The sequence below is a fragment of the Carassius carassius genome, chromosome 27, assembly GCF_963082965.1.
Source record: "Carassius carassius chromosome 27, fCarCar2.1, whole genome shotgun sequence".
In the NCBI taxonomy this organism is placed as follows: domain Eukaryota; kingdom Metazoa; phylum Chordata; class Actinopteri; order Cypriniformes; family Cyprinidae; genus Carassius; species Carassius carassius.
In genome coordinates, this window is record NC_081781.1 from 9546775 (window position 1) to 9566406 (window position 19632).

The window sequence follows — 19632 nt, forward strand, 5'->3', positions numbered from 1 at the left end:
CATCTCTTAATCTATTATTATAATATAAAACATTATATTATATTATATTATATTATATTATATTATATTATATAATGTGTGTGTGTGGGGGGGGGGTGGAATGTAATGTAAATAATGGCATAATTTAAAATAAGTTTTTTTTTAGTGCTGCAGACAAGTGTATAGAAATGGCAATGAGTGACACACCAGGGTTGAAGAGGACGATGGTTCTAAGGCAGCCTAGTTCTGTCTTATCCATCTGCATATCCTTCATTTTAGATACCAGCTCAGTCAAAACCCTGCCACACAAACACACAAAGCTTTCATTAGTTGTAATTCAAATAAAGATGCATATTTTATGATCATTCTCTAAACAAAAAAAATGTTGAAGGTGGAAATAGTCACCTGTTAAAAATGGAGCCGACACCTGCACTGTGAGCACTGCTCCTGTGGACATGGAGGCCTGAGCCCAGCAAGATGCCATCTTTAACTGTGATTGAGCGATGAGAGAATGAAGCAATGAGGAGCTCGTTCCATCCTGTAAGAAGAAAATGACATGAAGAAAACAAATGACAAGAATAGCAGGAAGAAAACATAATTAGCAAGGCTTTGTGATGCATTATGGTGGCTACTTCATGAATGCGTGTGAAGTGTTTGACCAGCAGAGGGCAGCATTCCCACTTAGACAACAAACACAGTTCTGCCTGACCCTTTGACCTAGAGTAATTATAGACAAAACTACAAAAAAAAAAAAAAAAAAATCCAAATTGAATGGAAATAAAGCTGAAATGAAATAAAACGTTGATATTAGATGAAAATCTTAACCTTGAAAAACTTTTTAAATAATAACTGCTACCTTGGAAGCTAACTGAAATAAAGACCTTTACTAGGTTAAAAGTACTAACACATAAATAAAAATAAAAAGTTTTATTAGAAATATTTTTTTTTACAAATAATAAAAGATGACAGAAGCAAATTAAGTACTAAAACTGAAAACTAAAATGAAAAGCTCATTTAAAGTGCTAAGAAATACAACAATAGTACATAAATAATACTAACACACCAACATTGGTGGTAGTTTTATGCATGTTCATTAAAGAACATAGCTCTTTAAAATGTATCATATTTTGAGTCAATTCCTAAGTTTTTCCAGATCCTTCAAATAATTTAAATGACGTGCTAATCTAAAACAGCTCTTATAGGGGCATCAGAAGAAACAAAGTGTTGTCATAGAGTGCTTGTTTGTTAATAGCAACTTATATACATCTATATGTTTTATACACGTGTATGAGTGTCACATACCTGCTCGAAGCAAAATGACCTGATCATCCAAAGGCAGATCAGAGAAATGAGGTATCCTCTTGGCCCACTCCACTAGAGTAAACAGTTGTTTGTCAGCTGCATGGCAGATATTAGTGACTGGGTCATTAGTCTGAAGGAGGAGGAATGAGAGAGAGTATTTGAGTTGTTACTTTCTCAAAGAATGCTTAAGTCATACATGTATGTACCGTGCAAATTGTACATGAATAAACATAAATATCTTTGTCTTACTGAGTTGACTGGACTGTTCTCTGTGTATGTCTCAGTCTTAGGTTCTACTGCGAGTTCTGCATCCAGAATCTTATCCACAGGCATGTCTTCATTAAAGCTGCTCGTTGATTCCACCTCATTATCACCTTTCTCCTTCCCACGCTGCCTCTCTTCCTGGACTGCTGTGGTGTCCAGCAGAGCAAGGAAAGGAGTACATTATAAATCATTGTAATTAATGATTATGACATCGAAAGTAATTTAAGAAATCTCAATTTTTTTAAACTTTTATCTGTAATATTAGATATTGTACTTTTTTGATAAATGAGGACAATGAAAAGCAATCAAATCAACAAAAAAGCAATGATATGGAAGTGCTATAACAAGTCTCAGTTAGCTTAACACAGTAGCCTACACGTAGCAAGTTTTTTTATTATATTCTTGGGGATGGCTAAGGAATCCTCGGATTGAATTGGGCAGGTCATTTCACCAGGAGGGGATGGCACAATCAAGCAATGTTCACTTGAGGCACATAAGTCTGAAGTAATGAAATTAGGTGAAGGGGTGCAGAGCCAGTGGTGGTTTTGTAGGCAAACATTAATGCCTTGAAAAAATAAAATAAAATAATAATAATATATATATATATACATATATATGTATGTACTAATATTTATGTTATTTAGCATAATATTAAAGTATGATATTAATGTGTAAAAAAAATAAAATCTCTTCTGACCACAAAGGCTGCAAAAAGCACAAAACAAGACGAAACACTAAACTGAAAAAAAAAATAAAACAAAAAAAACAAACTGAAACAAAACACCAAAGCAAAGCAAGGCAAAAAACTAAACAAAACACCAAACGGAAACAAAACAAAAAAAATAAAGATAAATAAATAAAAATAAAACAAAATAAAACAAAATTTAATTTTAAAAGCAATTGAAAAATCATTGATTTATGGACAGAAAACCTACAAATACAAACCTTCCCGCTTCATGCCCATGGCCAGGCACTTCTGGTAGCGGCAATATTGGCAGCGGTTGCGCTGGCGTTTGTCTATCAGGCACTCTTTGCTGTCTCGACATGTGTATGTCAGATCTTTTCGGATGGTCCTCTTAAAGAAGCCTTTGCAACCTTCACAACTGTAAACACCATAGTGCTTTCCTGCAAACACAACCATGCTGAAGCTCAGAAGGGATAGAGATGCATCTTGCATTAACTTCCAAACCAAAACAAAATGCAACACCTAAACGATCCCTGTGTTGTTGTACCTGAAGATCGGTCCCCACAAATGGCACAGATGTGTTTGGAGAGGGATCCAGGGCTGCTGCACTGATAGCTGCTCATGTTGCTCAGCGGAGCCAATCCTGGTGGAGGCTTGATGTCTTCTGAGCTTGTCACATTTAAACAGTTCATCTGTGAGACAGGAAGAGAAGTGGAGAGAGACAGAAGCAGCTTGTATAGTGTAATCAGGAAAAGACTTTGTCACAATACAGCAGCAGACTGTTTGTGTCCCTTCAGCACAGCAGACACACACACACACACACACACACAAACCACAAAAACCCAAGAAAACACTCACAAATGCACAAAAACAGACTCCACCCTTGCAAAGCCATTACACAAGTAGCTGTGAGAGCACTGATATAACATTTCAAAGGGGAGGGGAGATTTGTCTCTCTCCCCCTCAGGAGAATTCACCATTTTTCCATCACATGTTGTTTTCTGCACTGTAGCATTGAGCCTGTAGGTGGCAGTACATGATCATACCACAGGCTTAAAGATAGAAAGACTAATCAGTAATAGGATTCAGTGAGCCTTATTTTCAGTGAATTACTGGCATAAATGTTTGTCGATTTATGTGTTTGTATATGGCTGCTCCTTTTGTGGTGTAAAAAAAATACACTTACTTTTCACACTGTAATTTCCACCATATAAATGATGGTTACAGTGTTGTTAAAACTTACAAAGTAAAACTTTGTACAAAGTTTAAAAAAATGAAAAAAAAATGAAAAAAGTTAAAACTTGCTCATTGAAATAAAGCTGAAAAAATAATGCGGACAGTACATATTTTAAATGAAAAACTTAAAACCTAAATGAAAATAAGAAATGTTGAGTTGGTAACTAACCGAAACAAGTTTAAATACTAAAATTACTCAAAACTAAAGTTTTAGAGAAATAAATAAATATAATAAAATGACAAAAGCACATCAAAATATACTTTAAAATAAAAACTTAAAAAAAACTTAATTCAAAATATTATTTATTACTGTAATAGTAATAAAGCATATAAATTATATTAAATAATGGTTTTGATAACATTCTTTGACAGAAATGATACTGATGGAAATTACATCAATTACATTTAATTCAAATTAAATTTGAAATATTGAACAAATTTATTTCACTTTCACACAAATTTCAAAGTTAACAGCCTAAGAACTCTATAAACACTTTTCAAATTTAAACTTTCTCACTTTTTTATAACTTGACAAAATTACAGCTTGGTTGGAAATAATACAACAAAACTGTCTGAAATTATTTGGTTTTTCTTTACCTTCTGCTGTAACAAGTAAAAACCCATTTTCACTCAATAAATATGATTTTTTTCACTCTTTGATCACAGACTGTTTTAGAAAATCTAATACAAGTTAATTTTATTTTGAGGAAGTTTTGCCTTTATTTTGGTAAGATTGAAATCCACCTGGGGCAAAAAAAAGAAACACCCATGTACAGGATTTCAGAATAAAAATCACCATGCACACACAATTAATGCAACATGCTACAAGCATTACAAGATTCTACACACATTTTCTTTTAATTTCAATATCATTTCAAGTACATTTAGACCCTGTATGTCTATCATGATTTATAACACACACTCACTTACTTGCCCCATATACTGTAAGTTCATAGTTATTGATGTCCTTTCATTGGACTAAAAGCCTGTAACGTTTGTATGTAAGTCAATGGCTTTCTCTGGCCTCCAGGGACAAATGAGACGCATATCCAGACGCACATAAGCTGACCTCTTTTAACACCAGGGCATCCATACACTCTCAGAAAATGAAGGGACAAAGCGGTCACTGGATCGGCACAAAAGTACAAAAGCTAAAAGGTACATCTTTGTAGCTCACTTGTCTCTAAATGGTGTATATAGGGTATTACTGACAAGAGGCAAATTTGAATTTATGAAAGAGGGTAACATTTCAGTTTTTCAAGGACAGATCTTATTGTCTTCGGTTGGTGTCAGACTGGGAATGAAATTATGGGAAGCGTCTTACCCATGGGCAGAAATCCTGGGGTGGGGGGGGGGGGTCATGACCCTAAAAATATGATTGAAAACTAGTCTGTGTATTGTAAAAAATAATGTTTTATACTTTAAATAATTGAAATACTGTAAATGCATTTTAATTTTACCTGCTTGATGAAAAGGGTTGCCATGGTTTTTTGTTTTTTTTTACAACAAAACACTCCCAATTGCTACCCAAAACTAGTCCAAACTAACCGTGTTTCGAGGGGGTCCCCCGGTAAAAATTGCTTTCAGGGGGCTAAAATACATGTTATTGGGGTCGCTTCAATCCGCAGACATGAAAAACAACCAACGGAATCAGTGATAAAGTAGCCCAATTCCATGGGGAACTGCGGACATGGCAACACTGTGACGGATACAACGGACACGACCGCTGTCACAGTGCGACCACAACAGTCTGACATGTCTAATTTGGCACGGTCTCCCTGCTGCACTAATAGTAGAAAGGCTTTCATCTGTTTATACATATCCTTACTAGTACAATTTAAGATGTATTATTTGTGTAACTTTCAAAAATTGCCTTTGAGAAATTGTATGTTTATTGTCCCCCCTCAACTGTTAGAAAAAAATTCACGCCCCTAGTCTTACCTGTGGGCTGCTGAGGGTGTTAAAGCCCATACTGGGAGTAGAGGGCAAGGAAATGGACGGTGAACCCAGAGAAGGGCAGATGACCGAGTAGGGTGAGGCCAGGCCATTCATGGATGAGCCCAGGGTGTTCACGGGCGACTGCAGAGGGTGGGACGAACTGATGACAGACGGATGACCCACCATGGGGCTCAGGGGTGGTGGTTGAGAGTGGGGTGAATTAAGAGCACTAGTGTCTGTGAAGGGACAAAAAGAGAAATTTATATTAGACATGACAAGAGCAATTCAAATGTAGCACTGAAATGATTGCTGAAGACATCATTGATCATAGACACACTTCTGGTAAAAAAATTAAAAAGATTAAGACATTTAATGCTTTTGAATAAAGTCACTTATGCTCATTAAGGCTGCATTTATGGATCAAAAAGACTGGAGTAATGTCTAATCAAATGTATCTTTGCATCACAGGAATAAATTCAATTTTGTAATATATTAAATTAGAAAACAGTTTTCTTAAACTGTAATATTTTATAATATTAATGTTTTGTATTTTTTTATCAAATATATGCAGCATTGGTTAGCATAAGATACTTTGTTTTTAAAAAACAATTAAAATTGGAATTATTCCAAATCTTTGACGTGTAATGTATAAACCAAACAATCATACTGGTCAGTGTAACAGGTCTCTATAAATATATCATGACGCATACTATATATTTTTTTATTTAGCATGTACAGACATCAGAGAACAGGGTAAATATGTGCCCACAGGAACATTAAGTACTTGTGGAAACATGATTTTGGAGAACATCAATTACCTCCGTTATTAAGGCATAAAATGAAATAATATGCTGTTTAAGTACATAAATGTAAGAGGACACTTCACTACGAGAATCCATTAAGCCCTGCTGCTGTAACCATTCAGTCCACAGCTGATGGAGTGCTACACTAGAGTACCTTTTAATGGTAGTTTGTACCGGCACAAACACATATAATCTATCTAATGTAGTACAAGGACACACACAGGGCAAAGGTTGCACCTTTTTGCCAATACTGATAGTGTTGCAATCCATTACCTTGTTTCATCATTCATCAAAATGAAGATCAAATCAAATTTATCTAAGATTAAATTAACATGAACATAGCTTCAAGCAGTTGCTTTTATCAAGATGTGCAACACAAAAAGCTTTATGAATGATTTGATCAGCTCTTCTGACAAGGTGACTGTAACGGTTTATCTCTGGCAGGTTATTTCAATATAAGCTTCTTCTAATGTATTATTGCAAAATAAACCTAGACATGGTGATCAAGACCCTAGCAATTGCAGTCAAAATAATCCATTAATATAGTTTTTTTAGGTCTTGTATTTTACTAAATGGCTGTCAAGCTAAAAACGAAATGTACAATAACATAATATACAACGATAAAGACAAAAACATTAAATCATTATCTGTAATTCAAGTCATACACTTGACATACATCTAATGCTGAGAATGATGGGAAATGTAATAGCATGAACCTCATAAACTTGCTAAATGAGAAGGTAAGTACATATCATTACCTTAAAGGTACATATTAGTACTTTAAAAGTACATATTAATACCTGAATTATAACTAGTACCTTTTTAATGCATACTTACCCAGTTACAGTTTTGCACATTATTGTAGGGAGACACTATAAGTATCTGAAATGAGCTTCTTTTGTAATATAAATCTCTATCTTTGTTGTTTCTTTTCCTTAAACAGGGTTTCTGCAGGGTTTAATCAGTCAAATTTAAGACTTTTTAAGACCTTTTTATGACTATTAGGATTTGAATTTATGACCTACACGAATTACGATAAATAACTTCAGTCTTTAAAATTCCTTTCAAAAGTCTTTTTTTTTATTATTGACTTTCATTGAAAGTAACAAGTTTTATTATTTAAAGAGTTATTCTATTATTTCTTAAGATTAAGAAACTGAAGCCTTCGCCTTCTTTTTCTTGAGTATCAAGAACACAGGAACACTTAACAATTGTTAAGTGTTTTTATGACTTTTTATGGCCTTAAATTCTTATAGTTAAATTTATGACTTTTTATGGCCCCGCGGATACCCTGTTAAAATTGACCAAATTCACAATTCTAGTTTATTAACCAGGCATAATCATCAATTTCAGCACTTAAACACTGTAGTATGTTATCTGCAATGGCTGTATTCTTCCAAACTGCATGGTTGCACGTGTGTGTGTCCCAGACTCTGGGCAGAAGGGGGAATTTCTGTGACAGATGGCCAAGATGCCTTCAGTAGGGCGGAAACATGGTCATACTGTGGTCCGCATGTCGTCCTATCCTTAAATGAGCCACCTGATCCATTACATATAAAACAGACCATAACAGACCATGCTTAATACAGACTCCCTAAGACTGCAAACAAGGCCATCACACAGAATGTTTATGGCTTTGGTACTGCATCTTTAAACAGAGATAAAAAAAAAAAAATCATAATATTGCAAATTAATTTTCATGGTCAAATCCACACTAATGTTTTTGTGAGGTAGAGAAGGACGTAAAGGCTCCTCCACAATATATGCTTTCAACCTTTCACTCCAAAGTTTTAGTTTTATGTTGACTACAAGTATAACAAGTATAATTGACACCCTATATACAACAAGGTCACTATAGCTCTATCTCTGCAGATTTACATTTCATAAGGTCTATAAAAAACTTTGTTTAGATGCTTTAACCTTTAGCTGATAATTCAGATCTTATTCTTCTGAGATGGTCCATGTGCCAGACATTCATCAGGATTTCACAATGACTCTCGGCAGTGCCCATGACCTTTGTACAGCTGTCTGGGACCAAAGTGCAGCCTTTGGTAGAATGCTATCAAGTTCAGTGGAGACCACATGAAATCACACAGGTCAATGCGGGCACAATCACATGCATAAACCACCACAGCATGCTTGATACAACAAACTGTAATCAAGATCCTCACAGATACTCTGCACACTAAAAACAGAGAAAGCGTTGTATAGTTTCAATGAACAGCAGACCTGTGACATCAGTTCCATGAGCTGGAACACAACAGGATTTGGAGAGGGATAGTTAAAATCTTTTAATTGTTAATTACTGGTCAGCTGAGGTGTGGAGTCTCCAGCAGGGCTCTAATTCATTAAGCCTTTCACACACGAACTTGTAAAACATGTTGACTGAAAGGACATGATATAGAAAGATCACAAACTACTGTTTAATGTTTATTTTGTTTAATATTTTAATACACTTATTGTATAATTTTTGTTTTGCATACATTAATTATTTAAAATGTTCTGTCACTGTTTATTAATAATAATTTGTTAATATTGTTCCACTGACCCAACAAATGCAAAACATTAAAGTGAGAAAAACAATAAGAGAAATTACAATTATAACATTATTTATTAGAATTATTCATGCATTTTAGCTACAAAAAATGCAAGCCTTATTGCTAAAACAAACATTTAGCATTTTCAGAATAAAGCGATACTGAATGTCAGTCCAAAAAAGTTGAAATGCAAAAACTTGCATTAAACTATACTTTGCTGGTTGTTGTATAATACTAAATAACAGGATATTCCCAAAAGTAAGTTTGGAGATTTAGCAGCATATTATTGGCTGGAACCACACAGACAAACACACACCCACTGCGTGAAATAAACAGTGGTTACGACAACAGGTTCCAACCCCCAATTTTAAACAAAATCTCTTGAATCACTTAATTCTGTCCTAAACGAAGTAGACATCTGATCAATAATGACACTATACCCTCTTCTCATCACTGACAAATATTTTCAACCACCTGTCAAGAAGACGGGGGTTGTGGGGAGGACAACAGACACAAAAAATGGAAGGGGGTAGAAGTGATGGAGAAATGGGACACTGTCCCACTCTATCCCAGTCTGCCGTAGAGAGCTGCAGGACATTAAATCAACCCTGATTACCGCCATGTGTCCATAATCCTCCAAAGCCCAGGACTGCACACACACACACACCTCACACTTCAGTTACCAACATCGCTTAATCAACCATATCATAAACTAGTTTATCAGCACATGATGTTGTTTATATGTGAATAATTAACCTACACACACTTAAATTCAATTATGTAGTTGGCAACAATATTATCTTTACTACCTAAACACCTCATTCACCATGCTTTAACTGAATAAGCATGAATTATTCTACACACAAAAAACACACAAGCTCATGTTTTTCTTATCAGAGCTGCTGTAATAATCCATTATGTCCATGCTCTTGTCCCTAGAATCGCTGACAGAGGTGAAAATGAGCTGGACTCAGGCATCAGGTGGTCTGGGATATGTTGAGATTTTATTTTATGGCAGTACTGAGTGCATTTTTAATGATGAAATGTACAGTGTTTTTTTGTAGGGCTTGGTTTGAATGTGTGGGTTCTATTGCAAAAGTGCCTATAACTGCTGCTGTATGTGAATAACGTCAGTATTTGAAAAGGTAAGAGTGAACTGAAAACTAAAGAATATAATAGAGTATCAAGTAAAGAGACATCTAGGCATGAAGTCAATGAACTCTGAATGTGTCCTGTAGTAACCTCTTTATTATTGTGTTCAATACAAGCACATTTTGTCACATGCATTACTCATTTAAAATAACTTACGCTGACGATTGCTTTAGTCACACAAAAAAGTGAAGTAAAATCAGGACAGACGATACTGTACACTAAATTAGAGAAAAATGCTGGCTGGGTTGATAAGCTGATATTTGGGAACGAATGTCACAGGAAATAATGGAACATTAATCAGTTTCGAAACATCCTAACATATCGTTTCATATCATATGTGTCGTGTCATATCATATGAAAGCTGATATTCTGAAGCACTGAGGATAAACTTTTTTAAAAACCTGAGTAATGTTTGTGACATTTTACATTAGATGACCCCAGTTAATGTCACAATCAGAAGAAATCAGTAGGGACTGTTCCACTGAACATTGCACAAGAGTTTGTGAAGTAACTGTTTTCAGCCAGACATCTTGTTTATCAAAATAAACTTAATGTAACAGATTCTGAATACTTTAAATTCTAAGTGAGTGTGAAAACTATTCAAAAGCAGCAACTGGATGCTGTCAAGACAACACATCTCTCCATCCATTGTCTTCACTGGGTGCTAAAATATACTTACAACATGCGGCAGATTTAAGAACAAATGACTTGATGCACTGCAAAAAAATTATTTTCAAGCTAATTTTTTCCCCCCTTGTTTCCAGCCAAAATATCTAAAAATTCTTAAATCAATGTGACGGGTGCGTAGCTCACTTCACAGTTTAAACTCTACCATGATTTAAATTTGTCTATTTTGAAGTTTAATTTAATAGGGTTTATTTTATTTTTAAATTCCCTCAGGATAAGAAATAAACACAGGACAAGTTATCAAGTTTATTAAAGAGTAAACAGTTTATTAAAGTTTGAATATATAGAAGGGTGCACACTACTTATATTCTCTTTTGCTGTTAAACTCTACCTGAGTCCTAGATTCTTCTGGTCCATGGAGTGAACGGCCGCATTCCATGTGTCAGGAAACAAAGGGAGAGGCGGGGCATTAGCCTCCAAACTTGTACTGTTCCGGAGGAAATTGGACTGTACCATCGTAATCCAAATCGGAAGGGATCTTTTATTTAGGTTCATTCAGTTTAATTTTGGTTTGTTTGTTTGGAGTAGTTTTTGTACTGTGCTTCAAATATTTGATTGCCTTATGTCAGGTACGATACAGTGTATATTTTGTTGTAAATACACTGTTAATTATTTCACTGTAAATTTACAATAAATTGCAGCTTAATAATTGCATGACTTTCACAGCAAGTTACCGTATCATTTTTACAGTAAATAATTGTGAAATGACAGCTGTTTACTGTGACTTCACAATAACTATGCCGTCATATTACTGTGATTTAGCAGTAAGCTGCTGTAGAATTACTGTATTTAACCATGTCTATACTGTGATTTAGCATAAATGATGGACCAAACAAAACTGATAAAAACAATGGTTTAACTTTTATTTTTTTAGAAGAAAAATACATTTTAATAACAGGAATAAACACTGTGTAACATGAATGAACACTGGGTAACATGAATGTCTGTCAATATGTGTGTGAATGTGTTTACTGTGTTTACCATTATGTGATAATGTTACTTGAAAAATACAATTTAATAACAGGAATAAACACTGGGTAACAGGAATGAACACTGGGTAACAGGAATGTGTGTCTATGTGTGTGCACTGTGCATGTGTTTACTATCTGATAATGGTACTTCACAACGTAGGAGCTGAAAAGAGAAAGAAGGAGAGAGAGAAGAGAGAGTGAGAGAGGGAAGAAAAGACAAAAAGGTGGGAAAAGAGAGGGTTGCAGGTGTCTCACTCCTTCCCTTGCAGCAGGCACCTGCATAGTATGGGTTCTGTCCACTATCTACAAAAGATAAGAAAGACAAAAAGTTTAAGTTACTTTGTGGTGCAAGTATGGTACTCGCATTGTAAAACTAATCCTAAAATGTGTACAATTTAAGAAATTACAATTGTAAAACTCATGATAAATCAGATAAATCCTGTGAATAGTACTATATCAATTAATATTAAATCAACAAACCAGAGGACTCTGAAAGTAACATGATTGAGGTTAAGCAAAAATTACATGACATGCGTACATAGTAATGCAACTCAGTAAGCCAGCAATGTGATGTAAATTTACACTTAAAACTATTGTAAAGTACGTCTGTAAATTTGACGTTTTTATTCTAACATATCAATAACCTATAACATTGAAAAGGCATGTTTAATTCAAATAAACGTAAGAACAATGAATTTTACACATTTTGCAGCCTGTCTAAACTCGTAGAACAGATTAAAGGGATGGTTTACCCAAAAACCCACCCTCATTCCAAACACGTTAGCCCTTTGTTCATCTTTGGAACACAAATTAAGACATTTTCTGACTCCTCCATGGACAGCAATTTTATTACCACTTTCAAGGCCCGGAAAGGTAGTGAAGATTGTTAAAATAGTCCATGTGACTACAGTGGTTCAACCTTAATGTTATGAAGCAATGCAAAAATACTTAATAGTGCGGAACGCACAAAAAGTATTCTCGTCGCAGCAATAAGGTTGAACCACTGTAGTCACATGGAATATTTTAACAATGTTTTTACTACCTTTCTGGGGCTTGAAAGCGGTTATAACATTGCAGTCTATAAGCGGGATCAGAAAGCTCTCGGACGTCTTAAAATTATCTTAATTTGTGTTGAACAAAATTGTTTGGAACATCATGAGGGAGTGTAATTAATGAGAGACTTTACATTTTTGAGTGAACTAACCCTTTAATAGCTTAAGTAAACATCTTACTGCATAACTAATTCTAGCTTAAAACAAAGACAGTGTTTCGTTAGTCTGTTCTGAAGTTGGAACACAACTTACATTAGACTGACATCCATTCAAAGTCAATGAGCTTCCTGATCAGTGTACAGACTTGCTGGTTTATGTGTCCTCTCTGCCTCTTTGATTTTGTACCTGTCTCTGGGTTGATGCCCAAGAAGCACATATAAACAAAAAGACAGAGAAGAAAGATGTTAGTTTAATTCAAGTGGGATTAAAAAGGTTTCAGTTCCCAGTCATCACCTTCAGTGGGTCACTGCTGTTGCAGTACTGAGCAAAACTAAAGTTAGCTTAGTTTTAACAAGGTGACATTACTTGGATTCAATTAAACATTGGATTAAATGAAAAACATTTACATCACAAACACACAGTCAAGCGTAGTCCTGCAACAAAGTAAGTTAGATGTGTGTGGTTTACCCAGGCAAAGCATTTGCACACAACAATTTACATCATTTACTGTTACTGTTTGCAGAGGATGGAGGAAGAGCCTGTTGCCAGTCCATCTCCATGTGGCTGTTTCTGCTTGCACTCTTCCTCCTAGAATTATTATGCTGTGTTCACACCAAACGCGAATAGGGCGTCTGGCGCGAATGATTTCAATGTTAAGTCAATGCAAAGGCGCGTTTACGCGCATCTGGAAGTCTCGCGGCACGAATGAGGCGTTTAGCGCGGCGCGGTATATATATATATATAAAACATATTAATAGATTAATTGAATAAAGGCCAAAGATAAGAAACGTTTCGTTTTACCCCAAACGAATTATATTTGAACTTGAACCACTAAAGAGACATCAGAGCCAGCGGCAAATGTCAGAGGGTCTAGCCGAGGGTAGGCTCCCGCTGATCGCATGGAGCTCAACTCCGAGATCGGCGAAACACATTTTTTAAATAGACGCTGTCATTATAAATAAACCGCATATTTGAGTTTAAAACAACTACATTCTCGCCTGAAATACTTTTAAAACTACATTTCATGACACAATAACAGTAATATTTTGAAAATTATCCGAATAAAAATGGCGGTTGAAAATGCTGCGTGAACTCAGCTGGCAGAAGCCCCCCCATGACGCGAATTCGCGTCTGTTGTGAAGTTAATTTCTCGCGCGAATGATCTCAAAATGGTCAAGCGGCAAACTAGACGCGGTAGACGCGAATTTGACGCTCTATTCGCGTTTGGTGTGAACACAGCATTACCCGTTCACAGACAAAATGGCTCTTAATATCTCCAGATGTCGACCTGTTTTACTTTAGAATAGCACAGCTAACGAAGCTCCACTAATTCAGTGATAAACACATTTATTTTCCTATATCTTTTTTATAATAAAATGCACTTTATTTTTTCTGTTGACGAGACAGACAACGGCTGCTCCGTTTCACACACACGGCAGAAAAATATGGACGACGCCCAGGTAGCTAACATTACTAATTTGAGATTAATTTATTCCACCTTTGCACAAATCCACAACACTATAATGTATCTAGTTGATCATAACTGTCATAATACACACATTAAGGCCACAGCGGTTGCACTTTATTTTACAGTACGTGTACTAACATGTACTTATAGTGTACTTACAGTGTATTTATCTAAGAAAGTTCTGGTAATACAAGGTAACTACATGGGGTAGGGTTAGGTTTAGGGGTAGGTTCAGGGTTAGTACCTAGTTATTACATAGTTATTGTAATTACTATAATAAGTACATAGTATGTACATGAGGAACAGGACTGTAAAATAACGTGCTACCGCCACAGCTTACCTTATAACTTTATTTCCCGGTGGTAGAAAAATGCTGTGGGAAAAGAGAGAGCGCTGTTAGAGCAATGAACGTTAACTAAGAAAAGCATTAAGCAAAGCTAAAGTTCAATTTTTTTGACGGTGTAGTTAACGTGAAGCCTAACAGTTAATAACTTAATACGGTACTACTAGCTATACACTTATTAACACAACCAACCATGCGAGTCTGCTCCAGCTAAGTTACAAAAACATGAAACAGAACTTAACTAACGCTAATTTGGTTCATACTTTTAAATAACATGAAATTTCATAAAAACAGTCATCAAATTGACAAGGTTTGAAATTAAACACTTACCGCACTGAATCCGTCGAGTGAGACCATGGATGAGATCAGGCCAGGGAGCTCAGATGACGCAGTTGCAGCGCGAAAATGACGGAATTCACAGTAGTTTCTTGTAAAAGCCCCGCGCCTGCATTATTTTAAATACGGTATTATATTGTGAAATATCACAGTTAAAGCCTGTGAAGTGGTAATAATGTAATTACCTGTGAAATATTACAGTTATATAATGTGAAATCCTGGAAATATTTTATTTACAGTGTATTATTGTTAATTGGGGAAAGTTTTCTTTGGATATTTACCTTTATTTTTGTTTGGTAGAGGCTAAAGAGTATATCTTGCAGTGGTGAATATCAGAGGAGTGAGATCTGTCCAGCCATAGTAACATCATGATCTGCTGATCTTTAGTGTTTTGCTTGTTTTTTGTTAACAGGGGAGATTTATTTTCTAAGTTTGTTTTATTTTTGTTAGTTTCAGTTAACTTCCATCGTAAGTCCTTGATTTTTTTATGGACTTTATTTTTGGAAATTATTTTCATTATATCTGCCCCGTATATGATTTAATTTTGGGAGAAATAAATCCAATCTATTCACTGCCTGTCCTGCCTGTTCTTGGCCACACCCTTACAAATGGTGGCAGCGGTGGGATGTGCCAGTAAAGGACAGTGCTGAGTAGTGGCAATATGGCTCCAAAGAAACTGTCACAGTTCAAGCAACGAGATGAAGCAGTGTCGGTGGAGGAGTTGGTGGATGAGCCAGCGGCAGTTGGAGGAGTTTCACAGATGGCTGATGATCCTGGACAATTGACTTTGCAGGACCTGGCAGAAATGTTTCGAAAAAATATGGCATTTCAGCAACGACAAGAGGCCCAAATGGACCGGGAGGCAGCTCGGCAGGAGTAACGCTGGAAAACAATGCAGCATCAACTTAACCTTCTCAGGGAGGAAGTGGATATTCGCACTACTCCTGATCCTGGAGGCTTGTTAGGACCTGATCTTCCTTCCGAGATGCCAGGGAATGTGTCCAATGCCTCAGTGGCCGTGGCTCCAGATCCTGTTCGAGGTATGATTGAGCCCAAGTTTCAGAACTTGCATGATTCGGATGACATTGAACATTTTCTCACCACTTTTGAACGAATAGCTCTGGCCTGTAAGTGGGTAAAAAGTGAGTGGGCCCTTCGGCTAGTTCCCTTATTGACTGGTAAGGCTAGGAGTGCCTATGTACACATGGACATTGAGGAAACGTTGGACTATGACCAAGTAAAATCTGCCATATTACGCAAGTATGCCATTAATCCTGAAACTTACCGTTAAAGATTCCGCTCATTAGAGATTGAGCCTGGTGAGACTCCAAAAGAACTTTATGTACGACTTCGAGAACTTTATGAAAAATGGGTTCAGCCCAAGGAGACACCAGTGGAGGAGGTGGGGGAAGTTATTATTTTAGAGCAGTATTTGAGAATGCTTTCACCAGAATTGCAAGTATGGGTAAGGGAACACAACCCCAGTACAGCTGTTCAGGCTGCTTCCTTGGCTGATGTTTTTGTAGCTGCTCGTTCTCGTTCCCAAGTTTGGTATTTTGCTCAAAGGGGGAATAGGGAAAATAGGAGTTTGTCAACATTTGGTCGAGGTGAAGGTAAATCTAATTCCTCTAGTAAGAAGCCTAAGGCTATAGATAGTCAGTTCTCTAGGCCTCTACCTCAGTCTAGTCAGGTGCCCATTTGTTACTATTGTGGACAGGAAGGGCATAAAAAGCCAATGTGTCCTAAGCTATCTGTTAAGATTTCCCAAATATGTTCTGTACCAGTAGGAAAGTTGACTCCACCGCAAAGCCTGACTGTTGCCGTAGAAGTGAATGGGCAAAAAGTGAATGCATTAATAGACACTGGTATTATGCAGACATTGATGGAAAGTCAGTTGGTGCCAAAGTATTCCGACGAGAATGAAGGTAGTGTTGTCATTAGATGCGTTCTTGGTGAGGAGCAGATTTACCCTACAGTAAAAGTGCAGGTAGTGGTACAAGAGCAATCTTATTTGTTGAAAGTGGGAGTAGTAGAAAAATTGCAGTATCCGGTGATTTTAGGGCAAGACTTTCCTCTGCTGTTGAACCTTTTGCCTGGTAACTCTGTTTGTAGTATGGTGATGACCCGAGCTCAGGTTAGGCAGTCTATGGATGAGTCTGAAACCTTTAAGAGTCTTCCATTCTTTGATGCTGAGCTGGAAGCTGGTCTAGATAAAGTAAGGAAATCGAGAAGGCAGAGAAGGCAAGAGAAGTACAGATATGTGGAAACTGATGGTCAGGTAAAGGGGGGGAAGCTGGATAAATTGATTGGGTTTAAGATTCCCAGTAATATGGCTGAGTTGCAACAAACTGATCCTGTTTTGTCTTCACTGTATCAACAAGCTATTTTGACAGGTAAGGGAGAAGGTGTGAAGTCTGGAGAGGGTAGAGTAGTAGAGAGGTTTGTTCTTCAAGAGAACGTGCTGTATCGACAAAAGGGAGATGGTTTACAGATGGTGGTACCTAAGGCAGTTCAAAATATAGTCCTGGCTTTGGGTCACTCAATTCCCTGGGCAGGTCATCTAGGTAGGCAGAAAACGCTGGCTCGAATTAAGAAACATTTTTATTGGCCTGGCCTTAGAGCTGATGTTGTAAAATTCTGTAAAACCTGTCCTGAGTGTCAGTTGACCTCTAATAGACTCCCCTCTAAAGCTCCTCTTCATCCTCTTCCAGTTATAGGAGTCCCATTTGAACGATTTGCTATGGATATAGTTGGTCCAGTCGAAAAAAGTAGAGCAGGGCATAGGTTTATGCTAGTAGTGAGTGATTATGCTACCAGGTATCCAGAGGTGTTTCCCTTGAGGACTATTGGAGCTAAGCAGGTAGCTAACTGTTTGATTCAATTGTTTTCTCGGGTAGGATTTCCTAGAGAGATACTGACTGATTGTGGGACCAATTTCACCTCAAACCTCTTAAAGCAAGTCTACCAGTTACTAAGCATAAAGGGCTTGAAATCTACGCCATTCCATCCTCAAACGGATGGATTAGTAGAGAGGTTAAATCAAACCCTCAAAAGTATGCTCCGTAAATTCATCAATGAGACTGGTGCAGATTGCAATCAATGGTTGCCTTATTTGCTCTTTGCATATCGTGAAGTACCCCAGGCCTCAACAGGTTTCTCACCTTTCGAATTGTTATATGGCCACAATGTGAGAGGACCATTGTCACTGTTAAAGGAGACCTGGGCCGGTGAGAAGGGAGAGGGGGAAGAAATAGATGTTGCATCTTTTGTCGTGGCAATGCATGAAAAATTGCAAGGAATGACCAATTTAGCTCAAGAGCATATGGCAGAGGCTTGTGATGTTGCCCACAGTGTCCAGTTAGTTGTTAGCCAAGTGGCAAGGCCCTTTTAAAATACTCAAGCAACTAGGACCTACAACTTATGAGATCTCAACCCCAGGACAAGCCCGGTCAAAGAGAATTCTGCATGTAAACCTTTTGAAAGAATGGTCCCCTCGGAAGGAATGTCTGCTGATCTGGTCTGTGAGGGATGAGGAAGAGGTGGAAGAGCAGTATTTTCCTGTTCAGAATTCGGCAGTGCTCAATTTAGATCATCTCTCTGAGTCCAAGCAACAGCAACTTCAGTCTCTGTGTCATCCTGAATTGTTCCAGGAGGAGCCTGGTCAAACAAAGCTGGTAGAGCATGACATCATCTTGAAAACAGATGCAGTTCCAAAGAGACTGAGTTATCGTATACCTGAAAGATTACTTCTAGCTCTTAAAAAGGAATTGGACTTGATGAGTGCTTTGGGGGTGATTGAACCTTCCAAAAGTGAATGGTGCAGTCCTGTGGTCTTAGTACCTAAAAAGGATGGAACTACCAGATTTTGCATTGACTTTCGACATTTGAATTCAGTTTCGAAATTTGACTGGTACCCAATGCCTAGTATTGAGGAATTGATTGAACGCCTGGGTAATGCAAAGTATCTGAGCACTGTTGATCTATGTAAAGGTTACTGGCAAGTGCCTTTGGGTTCCAGATCCCGGGAATTGACTGCTTTCCGGACTCCTTGGGGCCTGCATCATTTCAAGACTATGCCTTTTGGCCTGCATGGGGCTCCGCCCACTTTCCAAAGATTAATGGATCAGGTATTGCATGGCTTGTCTGATTTTACCTCAGCCTACCTGGATGATATTGTGATTTTTAGTGAAACGTGGGAAGAGCATCTGAAGCATTTGCAGATGGTTTTAAGACGCATCCAAGAAGCAGGACTGACAATCAACCCTGGTAAATGTGCCCTGGCAAAGAAAGAGACTGAATACCTTGGGTATGTCCTGGGGAATGGGGTCATCCGGCCACAAGTGGGGAAGGTGCAAGCTATTAAGTCCTGTACCCTACCTAAGACCAAGATACAGGTGAGGTCTTTTCTTGGATTGGTTGGGTGGTATCGTCGATTTGTGCCCAATTTTTCTTCTAGAGCTGCTGCCCTAACAGATCTGATTAAGAAGAATGGCCCAAACCAGATTCAGTGGATGGAGAAGGCCCAGGGAGCTTTCCAGGACATTCAAGGAGCTCTACAGGAAAGCCCAGTGTTGCACATGGTTTGATCAACCATTTGTTTTACAAACCGATGCATCAGGAGTTGGACTAGGAGCAGTGCTACTTCAGGGAGAAGTGGGAAACTATCACCCTGTGGCTTATATTAGCCTTAACTGTTTCCTAGGGAAGTGCGCTATTCCAC

At 37.3% G+C, this 19632-nt stretch overlaps 1 protein-coding gene across 8 annotated transcripts in view; it reads right to left on the reverse strand.

Moving 5' to 3' along the window:
- Positions 1–19632, reverse strand: part of rxrgb (retinoid X receptor, gamma b) — a 33371-nt gene that overhangs the window by 923 nt on the left and 12816 nt on the right. For 7 of the 8 annotated variants that reach the window (XR_009424172.1, XR_009424169.1, XR_009424168.1 and 4 more), the window contains 7 exons: positions 5408–5640; positions 2778–2922; positions 2491–2670; positions 1531–1691; positions 1282–1411; positions 385–517; positions 187–278 (listed from right to left, as the gene is read on the reverse strand). Coding sequence is in view for 1 of the 8 variants with exons in the window: in XM_059512562.1 (XP_059368545.1) it covers positions 187–278; positions 385–517; positions 1282–1411; positions 1531–1691; positions 2491–2670; positions 2778–2922; positions 5408–5640 (1074 nt within the window). In the remaining 7 variants the exon portion in view is untranslated. The remainder of the gene's footprint in view (positions 1–186; positions 279–384; positions 518–1281; positions 1412–1530; positions 1692–2490; positions 2671–2777; positions 2923–5407; positions 5641–19632) is intronic. The other variant, XR_009424171.1, reaches the window with a different exon arrangement.